We start from the raw sequence: 25,691 nt of genomic DNA, 5'->3' as shown, positions 1-25,691 counted from the left end.
AATCCACCTGCCAATGCAGGGGACACTGGTTCCAGCCCTGGTCTGGGAAGATCCCACATGCTGTGGTGCAACTAAGCCCGTGTGCCACAGCTACTGAGCCTGCATGCCACAACTACTGAAGCCCGCGTGCCTAGAGCCCAAGCTCCGCAACAAGAGCAGCCACCACAATGAGAAGCCTGCACACTGCAGAGTAGCCCCCGCTTGCCACTACTAGAGAAAGCCCACACACAGCAATGAAGACCCAATGCAGCCATAAATAAATTTATTTATTTATTTATTTATTTATTTATTTAATAAATAATAAAATAAAATCAGAAATGAAAGAGAAGTTACAACCAGCACCATAGAAATACAAATGATCATAAGAGAGTACTATGAACAATTAAACTCCAATGAAATGGACAACCTAGAAGAAATGGATAAATTCCTTAAAACATACAGTCTCCCAAGACTGAATCAGGAAGAAAAAGGAAATATGAATAGGTCAGTTACCAGTAATAAAGTTGAATCAGTAATAAAAAACAACAACAGCAAAAGTACATGAAAAGATGGCTTCACAGGTGAATTCTACCAAACTTTTAAGAAGACATAACACGTTTTCTTCTCAAACTATTCAAAAAAAAAATTGAAGAGGAAGGAATGCTTTCAAACTCATTTTAAGAAACCAGTATCACCCTGATACCAAAACCAGACAAAGACATCACACAAAAAGAAAATTACAGGCCAATATCACTGATGAATATAGATACAAAAATCCTCAACAAAATATTAGCAAACTGAATTCAGCAACACAGTAAAAGGATTATACACCATGATCAAGTGGGATTTGTTCCAGTGGTGCCAGGATGGTTCAGAATCACAAATTAAGCAATGTGATACACCACATTAACAAATAAAGGGAAAAATAATCATATGATCATCTCAATAGGTGCAGAAAAACTTTAGACAAAATTCAAAACAGTTCTTATTTTCAAACCAGCTGGTTTTCATCATCAAAAGCCTTAGTATATTTTTAAAATTTACCTAAGTGTGTAAATGCACATCCTCATGACAGCTGTCCCACTTCTAGTTGCAATAATTGCTGAATATTAATTTATCCCTTATTCCTTATATACCTCTTTTAAAAATATGAAAGTTTAATATCTAGACAATAGTATTTTCCATTTTAATGGCAATATCCTATATTCTATGTAAATCAAGGTTAAATGTTTTTGGCAATCCAAAGCTTGTTTGTCAGTAAGAATGTTCCCATATTTAAGCAGAAGATAAAGTCAGACTCTTCCATAATACCTGCTCCTAGAACAGTGCCTATAAGTAGACAATCAGCAAATATTTTTAATTTTTAAAAACATTGTGGCAGTATACACAGAACATAAAATTGACCAGCTTAATCATTTTTAAGTGTACAATTCAGTAACATTAAGTATATTTACATTGTTGTACAGCCATCACCAACGTCCATCCAAGAAATCTTTTCATCTTGCAAAACTGAAACTCTGTACCCATTAAACAATAACTCCCCATTTTCCCCTACCCTCAGCCTCTGGCAAGCACCATTCTACCTTCTTTCTCTGTGCATTTGACTACTCTATTTTCCTTATACAAGTGGAATCATAAGAGTATTTGTTCTTTTGTGACTGGCTTACTTTGCTTAGCATAATATCCTCAAAGTTCATCCATGTTGTACCATATATCAGAATTTCTCTCCTTTTTAAGGCTGAATAATATTCCATTATATGTATATACCACTTTTTGCTTATCCATTCATCTGTCAGTAGACACTTGGGGGATTTCCCTGGCGGTCCAGTGGTTAAGACTTTGCCTTCTAATGCAGGGGGTGCAGGTTTGATCCCTGGTCGGAGAGCTAAGATCTCACATGCCTCACGGCCATAAAAACAAAACATAAAGCAGAAGCAACATTGTAAGAAATTTAATAAAGACTTTAAAAGTGGTCCACACCAAAAGAATCTTTAAAAGAAAAAAATAGACACTTGGTTTGCTTCCACCTTTTGGCTATAGTGAATAATGCCGCTATGAACATGGGTGTACAAATATCTGTTCTTGTTCCTGCTTTCAATTACTTTATGTATATGTTCAGGAGTGGAATTGCTGGATCATATTGTAATTCTATTTTTAATTTTTTGAGGGCCAACTCAATATTATTTCTGGTGACTACACTATTTTACATTCCTGCCAACACTACACAAGCATTCCAATTTCTCCACATCCTCACCAAAACTTGTTATTTTCTGGAGTTTTTTGTCTTTGGGGTTTTAAAAAGTATAGCAGCCATCCTAATGGGTGCAAAGTCACACCTCATTTTGGTTTTGACTTGCATTTCCTTCTTTTGCATTAGTGATGGTGAGCATCTTTTCAAGTGCTTCTTGGCCATTTGTGTATCTTTTTTGGAGGAATATCTTTCAAGTCCTGTGTCCATGTTATTTGTGTGGTGTTTTTGCTGTTAAATTTTAAGCAAATACTTTTAAAAAGAGCAAAGGAATGAATATGAGCAATAAGGGCACCCTTCTACTTAGTCATTGAGCAGCTATATCAGAAAAAATAAACAAATGTAAATGCAAATATATAAACATTTATAAAAATACCTTATTCCCAATGTAAGTCCAAATATACTTGTGCAAAAGTGTCTAAATTTCAACAAGCTCCTCTTTGCTTGTTGTACTCTCAGTAGTAACATACCTTTCTTTGCTCTAAGGCATAGCATTATTTTAATCTATCATGATTTTTGATGCACTCTGTTGAACAATGGCTCTGCCATCACATTCATTCATGAAGCACAGTGATGTCATTACAGGGAATCAACTTTCTGATATGCTGAAATGAACATTTAACTTCTGGCTATTAACAGTACATCAGTCATTTGTCTATGGATGTGCCTGTTTCCCTAGCTTCCACTGTGAACAATGCTAATTTGTATCAAACTTTCATACTTCGATGGGAGCTTAAAAATATCAAAGTTATTTATATTTGTACGTATATATTTAGATTTATTAATTTTAAAATATAGCTTTATTTTTAGTTATGAATGCATTGTTAGTAAATAACATTGTATTATAAAATTGTTTCATGCTAATATTTTTTCCCTTCAATCTCATGAAACTCCATCAGGCTGAAACATTCTTTGAAGATAGGGAATAAAAGAAGTGAGACTTTAAATGAGCTAAACATTATCATGTTTCTACTATCACAACTTGCCCATGTATACTTTTGAATGTCAAATAGAGGGAAAGATGCAAAGCTCTATGTTCTATAAAGCATGGAGTGTGATTGTGAAAGAGTGTGTCAAGGAGAACCAAGATGATCATAGGTGCATTCTTGGCCCATCAATTTCAGGAAGCTTCATATTTGGAAATGAAGATCTAGAAATTGATTTCCTTAAAACTGTATGCCTTTATCTCCCTTGCAACAATTTTTATGTACTCTCTGATGCACCCATAACTTAGCCTGAAGACTGCTAATACATGATAGGTCCATTCTTTCCCTTCTGATGTGCATGCCAAGTCTGCCAAAAATCAAATATCTAAACACATGGGGTTCAATTCTAGGTCTTCTATTATGTTCTCTGGTCTATGAGTCTATCTCTGCTATTCCACACCTCTTATTTATTATAATGTTTAAGTAAGTTTTGTTACCTGAAGTATATAGTCTCTTGATTTTGATTTTCTTTTTCAGGAGTGTCTCGGCTCCTGTTAGTCTTTTGTTATTCTGTATAAATTCTAGATTCAGGATATATACATCTATCTATCTATCTATATATATATAGAGAGAGAGGATATTCAGGATATATACATGTATCTATATCTATATATATCTATATATAGATAGATAGATAGATATAGAGAGGGAGATCTCCTATAAGTATATATCTATAGAGATGGATATATAGACAGATAGAGAGATAGATATTCAGGTGATTCATGTATATCTATATCTCCACCACTTCTGAGAGGCAGGTTTATTTCTCATTTACTCTAAAGCTGCAAATATAAACCCTATTGATTCCAGTTTTGTGTGGGAACCTCCAATAAATCTCCTGCCCTGGGTAGTCCTTAGCCCATGAAGTTATCTCCAGATTTCAATATAAATTCCAGTTGGCTGAATTCATTTCATTTCTGACTTTGAAGAGTCTTGCATTTCAAAATGTATTTCAGTATTCTATTACAGATTGTAGATATTTTCTCTCAGTTGGCCTTAATACTGTGACTAAAATCTCATACTGCCAAAAAAAGGAAGTGAAAAAAAGGTTTTCTATCAATATTATTTAAAATATTTTAAAATGTAAATGTAAAATACATTACTAACACAAAGGTATTTTGCAGTGTTTTATAATGTATTTTATGGAAAATTATATCATTTTTTAATGTTTAGCTACTTAAAATGTACATCTTTTCTCAAGATGTCAAGTCCTGCTTTATTCTTTTGGACATAATGTACTATTTGGTGAGTTTATCTTTAAAATAACTTATGCAACATATTAAGCAATTTAAATATTATGTTGAATTTGACAGTGGATCAAGTGAGCTTCCAGGTGTTTCTAGTCTAAGAATTATCTCATATTCCAAGAAATCCTGTAGTTTTAAATACTTTTAAAGATTTTCAGATTTCCTTAAAAGCATGGGATATGCAATTTAAATTATATTCTTTCATCACCATTTTGATTGGAAAAGCAATAGCTTAGAGGTTATATAACATGATAGGCATTGGAATCATTAGCTCAGTTTGAATTTTAACTTCACTGTTTCTCAGGTGTGTGACCTGGGACAAGTTACTTCACCACTCTATACCTTTTCTATACAATTGAATTATTGTGGAAATCTATTGATTTAATCCTTGCAAAGTGATTAAACCAGTACCCAATCCACTGTAAGTGAAAAATTAATATCTCTTAATACTGATAGCATTTTCTAACACTATTTAGAAAGTAAATGATAGTGTAAAATGTTATTAATGATTTCTCAAAGAAGCGTTTTGTTGTAGAGAGAATGCTGACCTAGGATGACTACAAAAATAATTAGAACTTTTAATATCTCTAAATCAATGACGGTTTTACCAGCTTTATATGCTTTACCTTCACTAAATCTTGGTTTTTTTACATATAAATTCATTTATTTACTTATTTATTTTTATTTTTGGCTGTGTTGGGTCTTCATTGCTGCACGCGGGCTTTCTCTAGTTGCAGCGAGCAGAGGCTACTCTTCGTTGCAGTGCACAGGCTTCTCATTGCGGTGGCTTCTCTTGCTGCGGAGCACAGGCTCTAGGCACGCAGGTTTCAGTAGTTGTGGCATGCAGGCTCAGTAGTTGTGGTGCACGGGCTTAGTTGCTCCACGGCATGTGGGATCTTTCCGGACCAGGGCTCGAACCTCTGTCCCTTGCATTGGCAGGTGGATTCTTAACCACTGCGCCACCAGGGAAGTCCTTTCACTAAACCTTATAAGAACCCACTTTATAGATAAAGAAACTAAGGTTCTGAGCGGGCGGGTTCTCAAGAATCAAGAAAAAATGTTGGAAAAAGTAACATTAAATAACTAATTACTAAATGTCAAACATGTACTGAAAACTTTGCATACATGATCTCATTTAATGTTCATACACCTCTGTTATTCATGTTGGAACTTCAGTATCTCCATTCGTCAGATGAGGAATCTGAGCCTCAGAGAGATTAATTAATTTAGCCAAATGACACAACCGGTAGAGATATTACTCAGGGAGATTTTAAGATTTTGTTAAAAAATATCGTAAAGTTTCTTTGCTGTGGCTAAACTCTTTGTAAACAATTAAAAAGTGCATCAAAATATTTTTCTTTAGTCCACAGTAAACTTATTAAATTCTGAAGATTTGAATGAAATATTATGTCAAAAATACAGTGCAAATTAAATTTTTATACATCTCACATACATGGCAGAGTTCAAAGGAAAGGGTCAAAGATAATATTATGAGGTGATTAGACTTATTTGTATTCATTTTATGTAGAAAAACATAACTTGATCACAGTTTGATGCTGGAATTTGCATGTAAATTGAAAATTATTTAACAGTGTCCTGAAGTGACCTTACTATACAGATAATAGAAAAGACAAACTAATTCAGAAGTGTGAATCAGATTGCTCGGCACTTCAAAATCTCTTATTCTTCATTAAAACTCATTAATGGTATCAATATCAATGAGGTTCTAGAATCTTATATTTTTAGGAGGCCGTATATTTCCCTGAAGTGGTACTGTTTTCCTTTATTACACATATCATTGATTATTTTTGCAGCACTCCTAAAGTGGGACTAAGGCAGGGTAATAATAGATGCAGTTAACAGTTTATATCCTTTTTTAGTGCATGTACTAGAAACCAATTTTACCAATCAAATAAATAGAGGTCATGTTTTCTAAAGATTCTGGGATAGATCAGAGAATTGAAGAAACAATTGTGTAAGCCATCCTTGAAAAGAATAAGTTCCAAGGACCTAAGTAACAGGGGCTCATGGGAAGTTGCTCCAGTGAAGTGCCCATTAGACACCTGTGCCCCCCAGAACTGCTATTTCTGTGTGTCTTGGTACAACAGTCAATCCCAAATGCAATAATCCTGTTGGCTTATCTTTAATCAGTTATCTCTCCTTTGATCAGTCAGCTATGTAGTATCACACTGAGATTCTGGGTGATGAACATTAGCTGGCTCTTTTCTGTTCTTCCTCAGGCCATACCCCACCCCCTTTGGCAAGGAGTCTGTTGAGAGCTAAAAGGACATGCCCACTCAGAGCCTATGTTCCCGGTTCTAAATCTCAGATTACTCTGATTATGCAGCTCCAAGCTGGCTTCAGGGGTCTTTCCTCACCTCTTCCCCAGTTCTGTCTTCTCATGGAGGGACTGCACTGCTGGTATGCATACCTTTAGCTGCAAGGTTAGCTAAAAGATGACTATGGAGATGAAGATGGGATTGTACCTACAGACTGGGGTGTCCACTGCAAATCCTGTACATGTTAAAGGTGGACTTATTGCCATAGCCTGTGTCATCACTTTGAACCAGGAAGCTCATTCACCTTGTGTTTATTTTGAACATCAGCCTATAACATATTTTATAAGACCCTAACTCTTCATGTTTTATATCCATGTGATATATTCTCACACATTAGACACAGGTGATTCATAATCTGCTCTTGGGGGTATGTACACTTCAGAAATATGTCTCTACATTTCAACACACACTTCCACATTCTCCATCTCATTAAACTAAGTTTTTTGCCTAATTAGTTCTATGTATTTTGTATGTAAAAATGTTAGTATTTTGGATTTTTCCAGTTATTCCCATATTTTATTTATATAGGATCAATGCTGGTAAAATCTTGGGCTTTATGCAACTCTTGATTTCTTCATTCTAGTGGAAGTATAGATATTGGAGTGGGGCAGCCTATAGCTGAGACATTCTACATGAGTAACTTTTACCTCTTTAATGTCCAACAATTTTAATGGAATTTTCATCTTACATTTTAGCTCATAAGAGAAATATGCTTTTGGGTGGCTGAAAATAATAATCTTAAGATTACTTGTTACAGTATTTTTGTACTTGCATTTATATTTTTAAAAAACAACCAGAGAATTTCTAGTGAATTAACTAAGAAAGTGTCTTTAAGATAGTATTCAAAACCCCTAGAACTTTAGAGTGGAAAGACTTTAGGGATCCAGAGTGTTTGAATGATTTCATTCCAGCTTACTTGGAGGTTCGACACTGTGGGAACAGAAATACAGCTTATTGCCTCTCAATTTAATGATTATTCTGTCACTCCATAGTAGGTGTAGGAGAACAGGAAGCAAACACACATGATAATTACTGACTTGGGTAGTAAGATGTGTAAAAATAGTTGTTTTCAATTTGATCCAAATGAATCAACTATTTATTATAAAATATATTTAAATAAGCATGTATCCCTACTATGTATTAATATTTCGAGCAAAACAGCAAGTACTTCCATATAATTTCTATGCAAAAGTTACCTGAGCAAAGGAAAAAAACTAGTATTCTGAGACAAAAGCTAAATAAGCAATTGTATTTGCCTTCTGTGCCATTTTCTATCAGATATATATGACACTGGTGCTTTGATGTGCAAATTTCCTCTTACACCTCATCTCCAGTGAAATGGAGATAAACTTGAGCAAAGTGTGTACTCTCCTCTTAATACAGCAATTAGAAAATTTTAATTAGGTCTAAACGGATAACATATTCCATCCATTATGGGTCTTCTTCAAGCTAGAGTTGGAATCCAGCATGTAGACAGACATCCTTAATAAAAGGCCCCTTGTGAATGATGATTACAATTTCCTTGGGTGAGTTTTTTTCTTTCCTTACAGTTTTATGTCTCACACCAAAGTAGTCTTCCTCAAAGAGTATTTATTGTCTCAATACTCCAGGTTCCTGTGCCTCACTTCTCTTTATATTATCTTTGCTTTATCTCATGTCATCACACACCATGGGTCTACTTGTCTGTGTAGAAACCAATAAATTGCATCATTACCTGTGTTTATATAGACTATCAAGCTCACAGTATATATTACATCTCAGAAATTATCTTAGGCAGTGACAATAGTTATCCTGCAGCCTATTTATCCTCTAAACAGTTTTCAAGAATTGACAGTTTTCTTATAACCATTTTTAACTGTGAAGTTCTATAGGAATGATTTTGCCCAATATAGTTTAAATTCAGTAAACGTAATTCTTAATCCTTAGTACTCATAGCATGTTTAGAATTAATTTTATGTTTAATTAACCACCTATTCTGATTGTAGTGGTAAATTCCAGGCAATTTTACAAATTTAAACACAGTTCAGCAAATGTTACTTAATCACCAAAAGGTCCCTGGGATCTGTGCTATGTATTAGGGATATAGTAATGAATACAATATAGTTCCTTCCTTTAAGGACTCTTTCCTTTTTTTTCCAGAAGAAACATGTCTAGTTTTCTGTTGTATAGTGGATAAATCCACCAGGAAATATATCAGTGTACAGTATTTCAATACCACGTGCTATAATTGATATTATCCAGAGCACCAACAGAGCTGGATGGATAAATGGGACTTGGAAAGAGTAACACTTAACTTATGGCTTATGGGATTGGATATTTGAGCAGGATGAGAGGCGGAATGGGGTTTTTTGGTTAAGAGTAAAGGCTGTAGTCAAAGCATGACTTCTGGCTTTGCTATGAAGTGGTTGTGTGACTTCAGTAATTTTAATAAGACAAAAAATTATAGTACCTGCTTCGTGGAGCTATCTTTGGAATTAAATGATTTTATATATGTAATGTGCTTAAACAGGATGAGACATGCAATCTGGTCTCCTTAAGAGTCAGAGCCACCATATTCATCAACAGAATCATCCTCATTGTATACCAGTTATAGTAGGGGAGGCTACAGCTAGATCACAGTTCAAGTTCATTTCTTATTCAACTTGCAGTAGTTAACAGGTGAACAGATTAGGGGGACCACTCTTCTCATGCATTTATTCAGGGACCCAAGCAGATCTTTAATCTCTGACCTTCAAGGTCCACCCTAGTGAACATCACATTGTTTCTATCCAACCGAGAGAGGAAAAGAACGTGATGAGCTGTGGGTGGAAGTTTGTGTGGCTTTGCCTGGAAGTGGTATCACCTCCACTCACACTCCACTGGCTAGAACTCACCCTTGTGGCCCCACCTGGTTGCATATGGTGTTGAGAAGTCAAGTGCCTGGCTGAGCAGCTGCTACCCAGCAACAACTGTCTGCTGTAGAAATTTGAAGGTATATGTTGTAAACAGCCAGCCATCTCCACCCCACGGATGAGACAGGATGAAGGCGTAAAAACAAGAGTAAGGACCAAAGTAGGTGAGAAAAGATGTTTTGCTTTTGTGGACCATCCACAGATGAGCATTGTGAGGTTTAGTGTGAGTCAAAAAGTAGAGGAAGATAAAGTAGGAGGCAAAACGAGAGAAGAAAGTGCATTTTTTGGTCACGTTTAGTGTGTCTGATACGTTATAGATAAATCCAGCAGGAAATGTATCCTAAGTGACTAAACTCAGGAAAAGGGACAGATTGGGTTGTAGATATCAGGTCATCAACCCCCAGATGTCAGGTAAAATCATGACAGTAAATATGATGCCCAAAGAAGAACAAAGGGTCACAATTTGCTGCATTGGCATTAAAGGCCTGGACTGGAAAAAGAACCAAGAGAGAGAAGGAAGGTTAAGATGTGATCGAGTAGTAGGAATATGGTGGCCAGGAGCTAAAGGAATTGAGGGTCACAGAAAGGAAGACATTTTTGGTATATCAGATGCAGAAGTAAAATCCAGAATGGAAAGGGTCAACATTTCTTTGAAAATGGTAGTTAGGAAATTACCAGAAAATGAAGCAAGGGTTCTTTTAATGGAGCATTAGGACCTGAAAAGAGATGAGGGATAGATGAGGACTTTTGAATCACTAACCCACTAAAAATGCTTCTTCAAGAGGAAAAGCATACTGGTCATTGTCAAATACATCACTTCTGAGTTTTGTTGTTGATTTTGCTTTATTTTCTTATTATTTCCTTTTCCTTCATTATAAACCTTCTAAAAAGGTTTTTTGTCTAAACCTTTAAATTAAAGATTTAGAAAACTAGATATTTAAAATATATCCATATCTAAAAAAAGCTAAAGATAAAAATCTGAGTTGCATGTCTGAAAAGAGAGGTTGACATATATAATTTTCTTTCAAACAAATATAGAATCAGTTTATAAAGTCACCTTTTTGCTTAAAAAACTGAAAAGTTGATCTTTAAGATATTTTCCACTTCGTATACACCTTGCCTCTGTGTAGCACAAGTGGGTTTGCATTTTTTATATTTTCCTAAGCTCTTGCTATCCTCTAAGACATGGTCCAGTAACTCTGATAACACTTCTGATAATTTTGGCACAAACTCAACTTTGCTGTCACTGAGCTCACAGAGGTTACACATTCAGATGTTGCTCTCAGTTGTCTGATATGTGCAGTGACCTTCTTGAAACCTAGCAATTTTTCTAACATAAGCTCACCCTGAATAGAAAATATGAAAGGTATTTATTGTTGTTTTCTGGACATTTAAAAATCCTGGTCATGAGATATGTAGTCATCAACAGTGTTGAGATTTCCTTTTATTTGCAAACTTGCCCCTGATCCTATTTCTAGAACAAGAGAGACGTCAGGTGAAATAAGCAGTTCATCTGTGAAGGAAAATTTCAGGTGTGTGAACTTTCCCAAAATATTTTTTTCTTGAGCCTATTTCCTTCTTTTTTTTTTTTTTTTTTTTACCCAAGTGTTATTCTTCAGATAACATTGAATCTTCCATATTTGCAACATGTGGCCAAACGTACTTGATAAGGAAACTGAAATGAATGGAGTTTTATAAAGGACCTGCTTCTCAGTTGAGTGGTCTGGCCTCTTTTTCTAATTGGCTACATGACAAGCTGAGATGATATGCATTTTGAAAGGTCAGCGCTGAATAAATGTATTAAATATTTATTAACACACCAGTGCAAACTAGGGCTACATTTTGTTGTCCTCTGACAGCAAGCCATTAAATATCTTCCATTGCAGCACTAAACAGCCTGTTTTACACATAAGTTTTCACTACCAGAATATAAATTCTTTGATGGTAAGAACTATCCACCATGGTGTCTGACAACTGTTCAATATATGTTTCTAGGATGAATAAGTAAAGATACTAAATGGATGATGTCACTAGATTTAAAGGTATAGTACTCTGTATGACAGAGTGATTACCATTGTTTTCATTTAGAGGTTGATAGTAAATGAGTTACCTAAGGTTACAGAGCTTTCATGAGAATGGAGGTTCAGATCAATACATTGGCCACACATATTTTGACTTTCCACCAGTAATCAATATTTACTGTCCAGTATTACCAGCTTTAACTAGAGGGAAACTTTTACTTAGAATGATAAAACTTTTGAAGCATACCTACAATAAAAACTATCCAAAGATAATTTATTAACAAGTTAAAACAGATAAATGACAAGGAAGATGTATATATTAACAAACAAAAAGAAACTATGTTTATGAAAAAGTTCCCTCTTCTAGCCACTACAAATATATCTTTATGTTTCTGTTTCAATGAATGCACTCAAACGTTCATATATGTTTACCTTTATAGGAACACAAGATAAAGAAAATGATATATGCCAATTTCAGAGGGTTTCTTTTTATAATAAGGAGCATGACTTGGAGAAAATTGTTTTATGGGACTTCTTGAGATTATTTTTAGAATTCATGATATAAGGTTTTAACAGTTTTTAAATATTAAATTTATATTGAAAATTAGACTACAGAAAAATTAACAAAATCACATCATAGGATGTGCTTCCCACTCACTACAAACATATAAAAATGTCTTAAAAAGCACTTATTCATACTCCAAACTGAAATTTGAAAAAGAAAAGAAAATATACCAGTTCCAGAACCAAAGAGGGGACTCAAACATAGACCATAGATGGAAGCTAACTTCCTAGTGGCTTAAAGGACTTAGGAACCTGGACATAGAAAATGGTATCTGGAGACTGGAAGTTTTAACCCTGTATCAGAATAAGAGAGCTAGACATGTACCCTTGCATAAAGCCTGGTCCTTTCCAGAGAAAGCCCAGAGAAATTTGTTGTCTGTCCAGGGACTTGGAAAAAATTAAAGAAAAATAAATGAACAGAACAGGAGCTACCAGCATGAAACCAAAACCCTAAAACTTGTGCCATACCACATATAGGATAGTACATGCTGTGAGAATGAGAACTCAAAAATAACACATTAGGGCTTCCCTGGTGGCGCAGTGGTTGAGAGTCTGCCTGCCGATGCAGGGGACGTGGATTCGTGCCCTGGTCCGGGAAGGTCCCACATGCCGCAGAGCAGCTGGGCCCGTGAGCCATGGCTGCTGAGCCTGTGCGTCCGGAGCCTGTGCTCCGCAACGGGAGAGTCCACAACAGTGAGAAGCACGCGTACCGCAAAAAAAAAAACCCCAAAAAACAAAACACATTAATATTAAAATTTCTAGAACCACTGAAAATTCAAGGATAATGCATGAAGCCAGTGTAAATTTATGCTGTTGGGACCACATGCTATTGGGATCATAATACAGAAAAAGGAAAGCATAAAATAAAATAGGCAGGATACTAAATAAAATAATTAAATTTCACTTCCAGAAATTATAACTGAAAATAAATATCAATGGAAAAGTTAAACAAACAGATTAGAGGCACAGTTGAAGGATAAATCCTCAAATAAGCGTGAGCTTACTCACTAAAATGCAACACAGCAAGGTAAAGAGAAAAAAAAATATGAACAGAAATTGAGACATTGAAGATAGAATAAGTGAATCTAACACTTCTAATAGCATCTGCGTAGCACAGGGAGATCAGCTCGGTGCTTTGTGACCACGTAGAGGGGTGGGATAGGGAGGGTGGGAGGGAGATGCAAGAGGGAGGAGATATGGGGATATATGTATATGTATAGCTGATACACTTTGTTATAAAGCAGAAAGTAACACACCATTGTAAAGCAATTATACTCCAATAAAGATGTTAAAAAAAAAAAAAAAAGAAAGTTCCAGAAATAGAAAACAGACTTAGGGCAAGATAGTACTTGAAGAAATAAAATTGATCATTTTCTGTAATTGAAAAATGGCATGAATCCTCAAGTTATCATAGCATAGACATAATGACACCCAAGTAGCAGGGGGCAACCTAGTACCCAGATTTTGGTTTCTGACAGCATTCTCCAATAAAAGGAACCAGGGCTGGTTGGAGAAATGGCTGATGGCTGATTCTAGGACTGGGCTGGGAAAAATACAAGGTAAGGCTAAAGCAACTTATGGTGTTAGAACCGAAAGCAGTGTGCAAAAATAAAAAAAGTCTACATTGATGGTAGTATGTCAAAGGGACATAGAAGCCAACTGAAAGAGCTCCCCTTTGCCAATTTGAGCAATAAAAAAATAAAATAGCATTGTATTATGACTCAGATTGTAAAATAAATATCCTTGAGTCCATATTGATATAAATTACTAAATAAATATATAAATGGGAGAGAAAAGACCAATCTCCCATATGTAAGAACACTAATTTACGTAGATTCTCTACCCTCAAGGAGGGAAGCATAGATCTCCACTCCACTATGTGGTCTGCACACAGTGACTTCCTTCCAAAGAAATATTGTATTTAAAGGGATAGATAAAAGGAAAAAGAAAGTAACTTTAAAGTGGAGAAATATGACAAGAACTACATCAGCCAGGTAGACAAGGTCAACATGAATGGTGACAAGTTGTGTCATAGCACGTGCCCTGGTCATGACGTGATGAAACTAACACATTACTTCTGTAGTCTTCCTCCCCTAAATCCATAATCCTACCTAAATTATAAGGGGGAAAATCAAATTCCAATAGAAATCCTACAAAATACTTGACCAGTACTGTCCAAATTGTAAAAGTTATCAAAAACAAGGAAAATCTGAGAAACTGTCACAGTGAAGAGAAGCCTAAGGAAGCATGACATGGTCACGGTTATTCAGTCTCCTTCAGCCTAAGAAGCCTGAATAACATGGTCTTCAGTGAGGGGGAGTCTGGCCATCGCCATCACGTCTTTTATGTCCTTCATGTGGTAATATTCTGAATGAGAAATAAAGGTGCCAAAAATGTGTGCCCACGTGAAATTTACTGTCTGAAATGCCAGAGCATACTGAATATCATCACTTGAAGGAGATGATAAAACAAGTGTGTACCCACAAATATAATCTGTAGAATGATTCTATCTAATTCTATGTAATGAATCCTGTGCACAAATCTGTTTTAATCCAAATTCAAATTTATATGGGCAAGGATTTCTCTACTGTAAATTCTATTTCAAAGAAGAATAATGTGAGTTTTCAATGGACGTCACTTTAACTTTGGGGACAATGTATTCAAATCCACAGTGGATTAGTCCTATATGTTCCTTGTGCTTTTAGTGGATTAAATATTCGATTCTTATGACTACATTATTTTGCAGACATTTTCTTCTTCCTAGGGTTTTTCCATTTATCATGTTTTAGGTCTTTTGGGCTCTGTCAACCTTTATTTTTTAAGCTAAAATAAATATTTAGTCTGTTTCATCTGCCGTATTCTGCCAGCCAGCTCATCTTCAACTCGCTCTTATGAGCACCAATGTTCTTTCCATTCTCATGTCATTAACTATAGTATATGTGAGATTATGTTTCATTTCATATATTTGTTGACCAGGTTAATAAGTACTGCCTTTATCATTTTGGCTAAATGAAGATATAGAAAATGGCTAAACACATGCAAGACATTCTCACTAAAATTATGTTCCTCTTCTATTTACCATGCTGTTTTTGCTAACAGCAGTCTGACTGACTATATTCTTGTCTTAAAGAAGATCTACTTTTCTTAGAATTACAGTCTCTTTTTATTCTTAATCTGTGCAACCCATATACCATAGATACTCTGGTTTATGCTCAGTTTACTATAATTCAAAGCATTGCCTTGATTCCTCTTCATGTTTTTTCTATTCTATATTGTTAAGGTAATAAGCCTCATTTAGAGATGGAGTCTATTTCAATCTTTTTTTTTTAACTAAAGAACCAATTATTTAGATTATAAGTCAAAACTCATATCTTCTGTGGAGTAATTTTATGACTCCACAGCCTATGGCATAGAAAAATAATCTCCAATGCATAGACTTGCATACTAAACAATGTCCACATGGTTCTCTGGGTTAACTGTAAATTCTAACTAGTGTTAATTAAAATTATGTGGCAAAGTTTCTAAATCACTCAAAGAACACGACCTTTAATTCTTCACCTTACTGATACCCACGATCTAATAAATATTGGCTGTTCTTTTAGATGCCCTCTCTAAATCTTTGTATTGAGACTACATTTTACTGGTAAATTATTTCTGGAAAATGTTGAGGTTTTAGCTATTGTATTATGGGGATGACTATGGAAAGACTATGGACATGCACTTTAATGAAATCTGTAGAGTTTTACTATTTTCCTTCATGAAAATACTCCCTAACCTTGAGTAACCTACCCCCACTGCAGACACACTACCCTGAACCCATACTAATCTATGTAACAAAGGAATTGCTGAGTTTTATTTAATTTGTTGAATTTGATAAAGATAGTTTCAGACCTTTAATGTATATCACTTTGAAGCTATAAAATATTATCATTAGACTTCATATCAGTTGAAATGATATGGCAACATGTGAATTGCTTTGAAAATTCTATGTCAATTGGCTTTTCTAAGCCCCCTTTAGATGAAACCATTATGCCTTCAGTTATTATAACCAGCATTTATAAAGCACAAATTGTATATTAGGTGCTGTGTTAGGCCCAAGAAAACACAGCAAAAACTCCTGTGTCGAAGGAGCTTAGAGTCTGGGAGGACAGCCAGAAGCGTAAACAGCTCTTATACGAGGTGGTAGGCATTTAATATAGGAATAAAAGTATCCTTAGGCAGCATGAAATAGGGAGTGTCCAAAGAGAGGCTTGGATGGCAAAGAGGAAGGCAAGACAAGGGTAGAGAGAGAAGTTGTTTCCTTGAGTCCCAAGGTTGAACAGACCACCAAGACCACAAGAGGGAATGAATAGTCAGTACAGGTAAAGGAAGCAGCATTTGTGAACACGTGGTAAAATGCAGACCAAGTGGCATATTTGTGAAGCCCTCAGTCCTAGGATATAGTTTACCTGCAGGTGCTTAAGAGAAGAGTTGCAGAAAATGAGCCTAGAAAACTAAGCTGGAGCCAAAAACCAAAATATTTTTAATGCCTTGATTGGGAGTTTGGGTTTATGTAATAGATGATGGTCAGCCCTTGACTGATTAAAAAATATTTTGGAAGTACAATCTATGTTACTTGCTGAACAGTTCCAGGTGGGACTGAGAGATGGGGAGTTGTCTACAAGTCTACCTTGGACAACAATTAAAATCTTTAACTTATCTAATAGTGCGGGAACTAAAAGGAGTATTCAAGTTTGATGAAAGTATTACCAAATGATGTTTGTGTTTTTTTTGTTTTCTCCCCAGTGGGAGAGACTTCTGAGATTTGCCCGGAAGCCACTGATTTCTTGTGCCACAACAAGAAGTGTATTGCATCCCACCTGGTCTGTGACTATCAACCAGACTGCTCTGATAGGTCTGATGAAGCTCACTGTGGTAAGTGTATTTGTCTGTTCTAATGCTGCCAGTTCAGCACAGATTTTCACTTTATTAGCAGAGTAACTTATTCTCATTGATGACTGAGAAGAAATGTTCTTTTCATGCACCAGAGTAGATTTAGAATAGACAAAACATTTTTCCAACTTCTCTATGCAGTTATTTAAATGGAAGCCCTTCCATCCTTTTTAGCCCCAGACTAAAAACTGCAACAAATCTATAGCAAATCATGTTACAAAAATTTCCCATCATGTCATTATATAGAACTGTATGCAGAGTCAGGGTTAAAATTGTCAGAAACTGAACTAGCAGAGCCTGCATTTCTCATCAGTTCTCATTACTGATTCCATTCCTTTTTCCCAAAAAATGACTGATTTTATAGATGAGGTGAAAAAAGAACACTTTGAATAAATACTAGTTTAATGATTAGTTTTAATAATTACATTGCCCTGGAAAAAGAGGAATACAAGAACCACTTTGGTTTTTTTATTCAAACTTTAATTCAAATGATTTTTAAATTCATGTATAAAGCCAAGTGTGTAATTTTTAAATATGAACACATATTTAAATCCAAAGAATTTTTTTTCATGAAGCTTACTGATGAGCATTCATGTGGAATCTTGATACAATACAGGCTGCCTGTTGCTGTTAATGTTTGCAGCATAACAAACTACCCTAAAAGTTATTGGCCTAAACAAGTTTCATTTTGCTTGCAATTTTGTGGATCATTCATTCAGGAAGGAATCGGCTAGGCAGCTTGTCTCTGATCCACATGGCTCAAACTGGTACAGCTGGACCTGGAGGATCACTTCCAAGATGCCTTTATCCCCTACATGTTTGGCACATGTGTACTCTTTGGTTTCTCTGTCTGGATCAACATGGAATCAACCTCCAGGGCAACCCCTGTGGCTTGGGCTATCACAGGTTAGTCAGACATCTTACATGGGATTGGCTTTTACCATGTGTCGACTGTAAAAGAATGCACAACCTGGGCTTCCCTGGTGGCGCAGTGGTTGAGGGTCCGCCTGCCGATGCAGGGGACACGGGTTTGTGCCTCGGTCCGGGAAGATCCCACATGCTGCAGAGCGGCTGGGCCCGTGAGCCATGGCCGCTGAGCCTGCGCGTCCGGAGCCTGTGCTCCGCAACGGGAGAGGCCACAACAGTGAGAGGCCCGCGTACCGCAAAAAAAAAAAAAAAAAGAATGCACAACCTAAAAGTTAAGAAGTATGTTTTATTGGCAGACTTTCTGAGGACTTAAGCCCAAGAGGCAGCCTCTCAGATCCCTCTGAGGGACTGCTCCCAAGAGGTAGTGCGGGACCCAGGATATACAGGAGTTTTGCAACAAAGACCAGGGAGCCCAAACATCAAAAGATTACTGTTAATTAAAGAAAACCAGGTAGCTCAAGTTAAGGAATTTAGTGCCTTTCTGTGTTTGGGAAGATGCAAGAGCCTGCACTCAGTGAAGTCATTCCTTTGCTGTACACCTTAGCTATCTAGGGCCAGCATCCAGGTTTTTCCCATCCTAAATCCCCTCAGGGTGCACCGTTGCGGGCACTGCAGTGGCTGAGGGCTTGATGGCGGGCATCCTGTTGTTTCTACCCTGAGTTCCCTCAGGGCTCACCATGCGGGGGTGTGGCGGGCAGTGGCTGATGGCTACAGTGTCCTTTGTTTACTGACATGGCAGGCAACATGCTTCATTAACAGAAAGTTCCAAGAGCAAACATTCCAAGAGCCTGAGGAAAAATAACAAAGAGTTTGTATGACTTAGCCTCAGAAGTTCCAGAATGTCCCTCCTGGCTCTTCCTAATGGTTATTCAAATAACAAAGTCTACCCTAAATTCAAAGAGAGGAAGGGAATAGACTCCATTTCTCAGTGGGAAAATATCACACATGCACAGGGAAGGCGTACTACACAAGGCACGTTTAAATGTTTATTTTTAGCTCAGTGTTATTTTTATTCCTCCGGATGTTTGCTTCTGAAGTGTTCATTTCTCTTTCTTGAATTCGCTATTTTTTTTAATTGTGGTAAAGTATATATAAAATATGCATAACATAAAATTTACTATTCTAACCTTTTTAACTGTACAGCTCAGTGGCATTAAGTATATTTGCATCGTTGTGCAGCCAACACCAGCTTCACACTTATGCCAGCTTGCGTAAGTGTCATCAGAAACGTTTTTCCCTTAGAGGGCATCCAGAACCCATATCCAGAACTTTTTTTATCTTGAAAAATTGAAACTCTGTACCAATTAAACAATAACCCTCTATTCTCCCCACCCCCAGCCCCTGACAACCACCATTCTACTTTCTGTTTCTATGCATTTGACAACTCTAGGTGCCTCTAAGTGGAATCACAGTGTTTGTCTTTTTGTGACTGGCTTATTTTACTTAGCATATTATCCTCAACATTCATCCCACCTTTTAATTTTAAGTCAAGCAAAGAAGAAAGTGAAAGTGATTGGCACATTTTTAAACTGTATTTTGAATACTACAGTATTATAATCTTAATTTCATAAAATATTCATTTCCTTTATAATATATATATTCTCAAATGAAATTTATAATACATTAAATAATACTTTCTAGTGTTATTTCTAGCTTCTTTTAAGTGCACCAAAAAAATATTTTTTTTATATTGACTGTTAGGAATGGATTTCAATGGAGTTCTAAAACAATGCTCTGAAGCATTTTGAAATCACCATTTCCCCCACAAGACATAACAAATAGAGCATTTAATAATCACCAGTAAAACATTAAAAACTTGGCCAGATTTATGAAGGTTCTAAAGAAAAAATAACTTGAATATGATGGCACTGACATACATAATCCAGTGGGGGTGAGAAGGACAGCTATCACATGCATATAGAAAACTTATTACAGACAGTAAATATCTTCCTCTCATGTAAAAAGGTACATATATTGAAAATGTTTATATAAAAATTATACTCTTCTGTTTATTCCCATTCCTAGTAGGGCTAGGAACAACTTTCTAAACATTGGGTATATAAAAATGAACAAGACATTGTGTTAGGCTTCAGAAATTCACTTTCTACTGTGGAAAAAAAAACTAGAGGGAAAAATGCATTAAATATAATGTTCTTCACTTTTTGAAAAGGTAGCTAGTAAATGAAAAGATTCCTGATTATTTTTTAAGTGTAACAAGTGCTATCAGGAGTAAGGTTATCACAGCTTATGTGGGGAGTACACATGAAGAAAAATATGTGTGTGTGTGTATGTACATCTGTATATGAAGTATGAAAATAGACCTAAAAACATCAGAAAGAGTTACAGGTGTTTTGGTTTTTCAAATGTGAATGCTGCCCATGTTCTTTTTGCTTCACTCATTTTTCTGCTCAGAGTACCTTATATGATTTGTATTTTTTCCCACAGCTATTTGAGGTATTGATAGAAAACACACAAAGGCAGTTTTGATGATCAGAAACTGAAGTCAATTACATATCCATGTCTGTTAGTGTCACCCATGACTTTGATGGACAACTGCAAGAAGTATTTGAATTTTTTAAAATAAAAGCAATATGTTGACAAATGAAATAGTCACTTTTCTTAAAACTTCTTGATAGATTTTGTTCATCTCCAAAAGGAACATTGCACAGCACACAGAAATATACAGGTGACTTATTGATGCTGCAAATTGACTCCATCAATATTTTATATTGATGGTCTTTTGGATATATTGGAGGCAACAGGGCTGGATTCCTGCAGGCAGAGAATCTATCATGGATAATGGAATAAATTACAACATTTTCAAAGTGACCTTTGGAGAAATATAAGGAAACAATTGACCTTTGGGTTATTAAACTGAAGTCTTCATTTTGACTTTGACCATCATTTGTTGGGCAATTATTTAAATTTTCAGAGGCTCAATTTCCTTATCTATATAGTACATATAATAACATACAGAGTGCTTTGAGAATTAAATGAAATAATGTAAAGAATATATTTGTTCAGTCTTTCAGGATTAATGTTAGCTTCTTCCATGCCATTATTTTTATATTCTCTTAAAATTTGTCAGTCATTGTGAATGCCTTATTTACATGTCCTTTATACTTATCAGACAATAAATGCAGCTATTCCTCATGACTAAATTCTTACCTTAGGTTATGAGCAAAGATAAAATCTTCTTTTGCATCGCTACCTCTTGTTGCAAAAATGCATGGTTGATAACAAATAAGATCAATTCTTTTTAAAAGAAACAGTTAAGTTAGAAAATATGCTTTTTTTTTATGGAGGAAATTATTACCTAAAACATGTAGTAAGTGTGCCTCGTAGTCTAGGCTAGGGACGTACAGAATGGGATGGATACTTTCTCTCCTGCATTTTAACAGTGATAAACATCATTAGTCAGTCGTGTCACTCTTCCCCACTGTACCCAGATTTTCCAAATTTCTTCTCAGTGCAGCTTTCCAAAAAGGCATTTCACAATGAGGAGAAACTGTTTAATAGTTCTATGTTATATATCATGGTATGGCAAAATAAGGTTGCTATGTGGATGTGAGAATTAAAAATAATTAATTACGGAGCCATCTCTTTAATATTACTGAGTTGATTAATATTTATACTGACCTACAACAATATAGCTGAATATTGTACCAGTGGAAAAATGCCAGTCATTTAAAACAGTGTTAGTAATACTTTGAATCCATTCAAGGGATCATAATAAAGATCACAATTTGGAAAATATTTTTTCTAAAGCAGTAGCCATTTTGAAAATATTGATACATATTAATCATCAAGAAATATTAATATTACAAAGTCTTCATATCACCTATCATTCAGTAATTAGTATGGAATCACGGCTTATATAATGCAGTTCAATAATAATACCTGATCACATGGAAATGTTTACAGTAGTTCAATAGTAAACAACAATTAAGGTGGCAGCGCAAAATAAAGAAGTAATAAGTTGCCAAACGAATAGTAATAACTATGATTACTGTTATAAAACACACACACAGACCCTGAGAACTGACATGATCTGGAAAGAGAAAGATAGTACATAAGTTGGACATTCAAGAAAGAGTATTATTTGCTAGATGGAATGGAGAAGATACATTAATTAATACACTTGTAACAGAAATTCCAACCTTGACAGGTGTAGACATCATAGCAGTCCCTGCTTGTTGCCTATCCATTTCTTTTTGTTCCTTAGAAACAGAACTGCAGTTTTATCCAGGGCAACATTATGACCAGCCACAGGTAGCATCTTCTCCAAACTTCTTTGTAGCCGCCCGTGAGCACTTGCCCGCCCGTGAGATATATGTGGGAATTTGGGGAAGGTACCCCTTTCAAAAAGAAAAAGCACCAGAATAGGAAAACGCTTTTTCTTCTTTCCTCTTCCCATTCCTTTCAATGCCTTGAATAATTGAATTTTTCAATGCTCGAAGGTGCAGCATCATCTTGCAACCATGAATGAGCATGAGGATGGCAAGATGACAGAAAGGAAAGATGGAAAATATGTGCTTCACAACTACACACTTGAACCACAGTCACAATGCCAACCTTAAACTGACACCTTCCTAACATATTGTTAATTGAGATAAATGAATAGTAGCTGTTTAAGCTACTATTATTTGGGTTTTCAGTTACTTGAAACTAAATGCACCCCTAACTGATACAGACAATAAGGAAAATGTATTATCTCAAATAGCAAGAAGTCCAAAAGCAAGGGAGCTCTAGAGTTGGTTAATTTAGTAACTTTTGTCATCAAACATATAGAACTATATGCCCTCCTTTATTCTTTATGTTCTGCCATCTTCAGATAATGGATTTTCTTATAAAGTCAGCTCCCCATAGAATCTCTTTAGTCCCAAGCATCGCATCTTTGCAATGATATCCTGAGAAAGGACAAATATGTTTTCTTCCTTTTGATTTATTTTTAAGAATAAAGAAACCTTTTCCTAGGTGGCTCTTCCCTAGTAAGTCTCATTGTTTAGAAAAGCATCCCAAGACTATCTTAAACCAGTCAAGACAAGGGAAGTTTGAACATCGCATCATGATTGCTTAGATAAACCATGAGCCGCCTCTGGAGTTACAGGGGGCCGTTTCACTCTTCAAACAAATATCTGAGTGAAAGAAGGTGAATTCCTCGATAAAACTGCAGTTCTGTCCTGACCAAGAGAGGGAAGGAAGGACTGACAAATGAGCATCGAATTGCTAGAGAGCGTATGCAAAAAAAGAGAGAGAGAGAGAAGTACTTCAACATAAAAGTTGAAAAAAGTCAGTTGTATTCAAAAGAAATTTTTCTGAAAAATTTCATTGAAGTAGAGGCAGTTTTGGAGACAAGACAGATTTCAGCCTAAAGAAGCATTGCATCAACAGAAAGGTTGTTGTATTCAAGGCTAGAGGTTTTGAGGGCATTTTCAAATAATGTGAACACCTGAATATTTCGAGCAAGGGAAATAACATGAGAGCAGTCTTAAAGATTAATAATGTGGTTCGGGTGTATAAGGTTGATAGGGTGAAGGCTACACTAAAGAAAGAGGCTCTTAACATAAACCAGGGGCTTGAACCAATGGAGCTGGAACAGGAACTATGGAGCTGCAAAGAAAGGAATGAACTAAACAAGTTCTCGAAGGGAGAATCTATAGGTGTTGGTGATAGATTAGATATGGAAATAAAGAATGCAGAGTCAAAGATAACTTCATAGTTTGAACCTTTAGAAAGAAAGAGAAGATTCATGCTATGAAATTAATCACTAATCTCAGAGAGAAGAACCCATTTGGAAGGATAAATGATGAGTTCATTTTAGGCTTGTTGGTTTTGAGATGATAATTGCATTTTCCAAGTGGAATGTTCAACAAACATTTGTAGATAAACACCTGCATTTCATTGTAGCTATAGATTTGTAGGTCATCTGCACAAAAGTATGAAAGGCTATGCGAAAGAGTGAGTGAAGATACATAGAGTGAGACTTTTTTTAATTATGTAATTTTTTAACAAGAGGGGCACCCCAGCTAACTCTGCAATATAAGAAAGGAATTAGTAGAGAATGTGTGATTGAAAGATGTGGAAAAGTTGTATAACTTTGAAATAAATGCAGCTGTGGAGTGCTAATAACTGTTTGGTAAGCAATTGAGATCATAAACCAAGGTTAACCCTAGAAAAGGGAAAAGTAAAAGTGATATAATTTGAGTTAGAGAGGCTGAAATGTAAGAGAATGAATCCTGACTGTGTAGATATCTTTAGAGTCAATAGTAAAGTCATATATTAAATATGGTGGAAGAGGAAGGACAAGAGTGGTCACAGAGAATAGAAAAAGAATAATTATTGTAGAGCCTATGTGTCTGGGAGTCAGTTACACAGAAATACTATAGAACCTGTGTGTGACATCATTCTAACAAACACACAGTGGCTGTCTTGTTTGTAACATTGGAAGATTCTACATGTTTGTGGTTGTGTTAACTAAACACCTGGAGAACCACATTCCTCACTTTTATCCATATTATATAAGCATGGTATAAACCTATGTATAAGCATGGCATAAAAAGGATATGCAGAGCCCATAAATAAGTATATAAAAACCAATGGAGCATAAGTCCTCTAGAATGAATGAAAGAAATGTATATAATTAAAAACGATTCTAGTTTTTAGGGATAAGGTGCAATCATGCCAGAGAAGTAAAATGCTGAGATTTTATGAAAATACTCTTAGAGATCCAGATAATTTTCTATAAAAACATTAAAGCTTTGTTTTGCCAAATGTTTGGCATCCATTTTAACGCAAGTTTTTCCTTGCTGACAAAGTTTCTATATATGCTAATAATAGTTTTATGTTAAGAAAAAGTTATGAACAAGAAACCATCTGGAGAAGAAACGTTAAAAATAATACAAACTTAATCTTTCTAAAAAAAAAGTCAATGACAATCTCAGTTGATTCATACGGATTAAACCATCCAATAATTCATTCTGTCTCTATAACACAGTTTTTACAGTGAATGCTCAAAAATAATAATTGCTATGCAAAAAGAAAGAAAAATGAAAGCAGTATCAGGGTATTATGAAGGCACTTTTCACAGATGACTAGGTAGTAGACAGTCAGTTATTACTAGTAATTTTTCTCATTGTGAACAACTTAATTTTTTTAATGAGTTATGAATCAACACTTTTAGAAGAGAACTTCTTTCATTATTTAGTGACTGGGTCTGAAATGTTGTACGTGGGTGATGGATATGGAAAGCTGAGAGGGTTTGCATCCTATATGGTTTACTACTTCTACCAAAGGCACCTTTTCTCTAGTTAATGACTTTTCCTCTCTAATGGTCTATGCTGTTCAAACACCAGAGTAGACAGAGGGATGGAGTTAAACATCCAGACAACTGAAGATATTGATTTATTTGACCTGAATAATCTATACTATCATAATGTTTTGTACATTGTTCATGTGTAGATACAGTTTTATCTATCATCTAAAATGTTATTAGTCAATCCATGTAAATCCTTAATGGCTAAATGACAGTATTCATGCACTGCTTCTAGACCCTGT

At 35.5% G+C, this 25,691-nt stretch overlaps 1 protein-coding gene across 1 annotated transcript in view; it reads left to right on the top strand.

Annotated features, from left to right (window-relative positions):
• The window catches only part of MALRD1 (MAM and LDL receptor class A domain containing 1), a gene marked incomplete at both ends in the record, with an annotated part of 583,874 nt that overhangs the window by 379,795 nt on the left and 178,388 nt on the right, over positions 1-25,691 (top strand). The window contains one exon of the mRNA XM_079699366.1: positions 17,061-17,189. Coding sequence (XP_079555492.1) covers positions 17,061-17,189 — 129 coding nt within the window. The remainder of the gene's footprint in view (positions 1-17,060; positions 17,190-25,691) is intronic.

The sequence above is a fragment of the Hyperoodon ampullatus genome (assembly GCF_949752795.1).
Source record: "Hyperoodon ampullatus genome assembly, chromosome: 3".
NCBI classification, from domain to species: Eukaryota; Metazoa; Chordata; class Mammalia; order Artiodactyla; family Ziphiidae; genus Hyperoodon; species Hyperoodon ampullatus.
The sequence above is the reverse complement of the archived record's forward strand: the minus strand, read 5'-3'. Positions and strand labels throughout refer to the sequence as shown.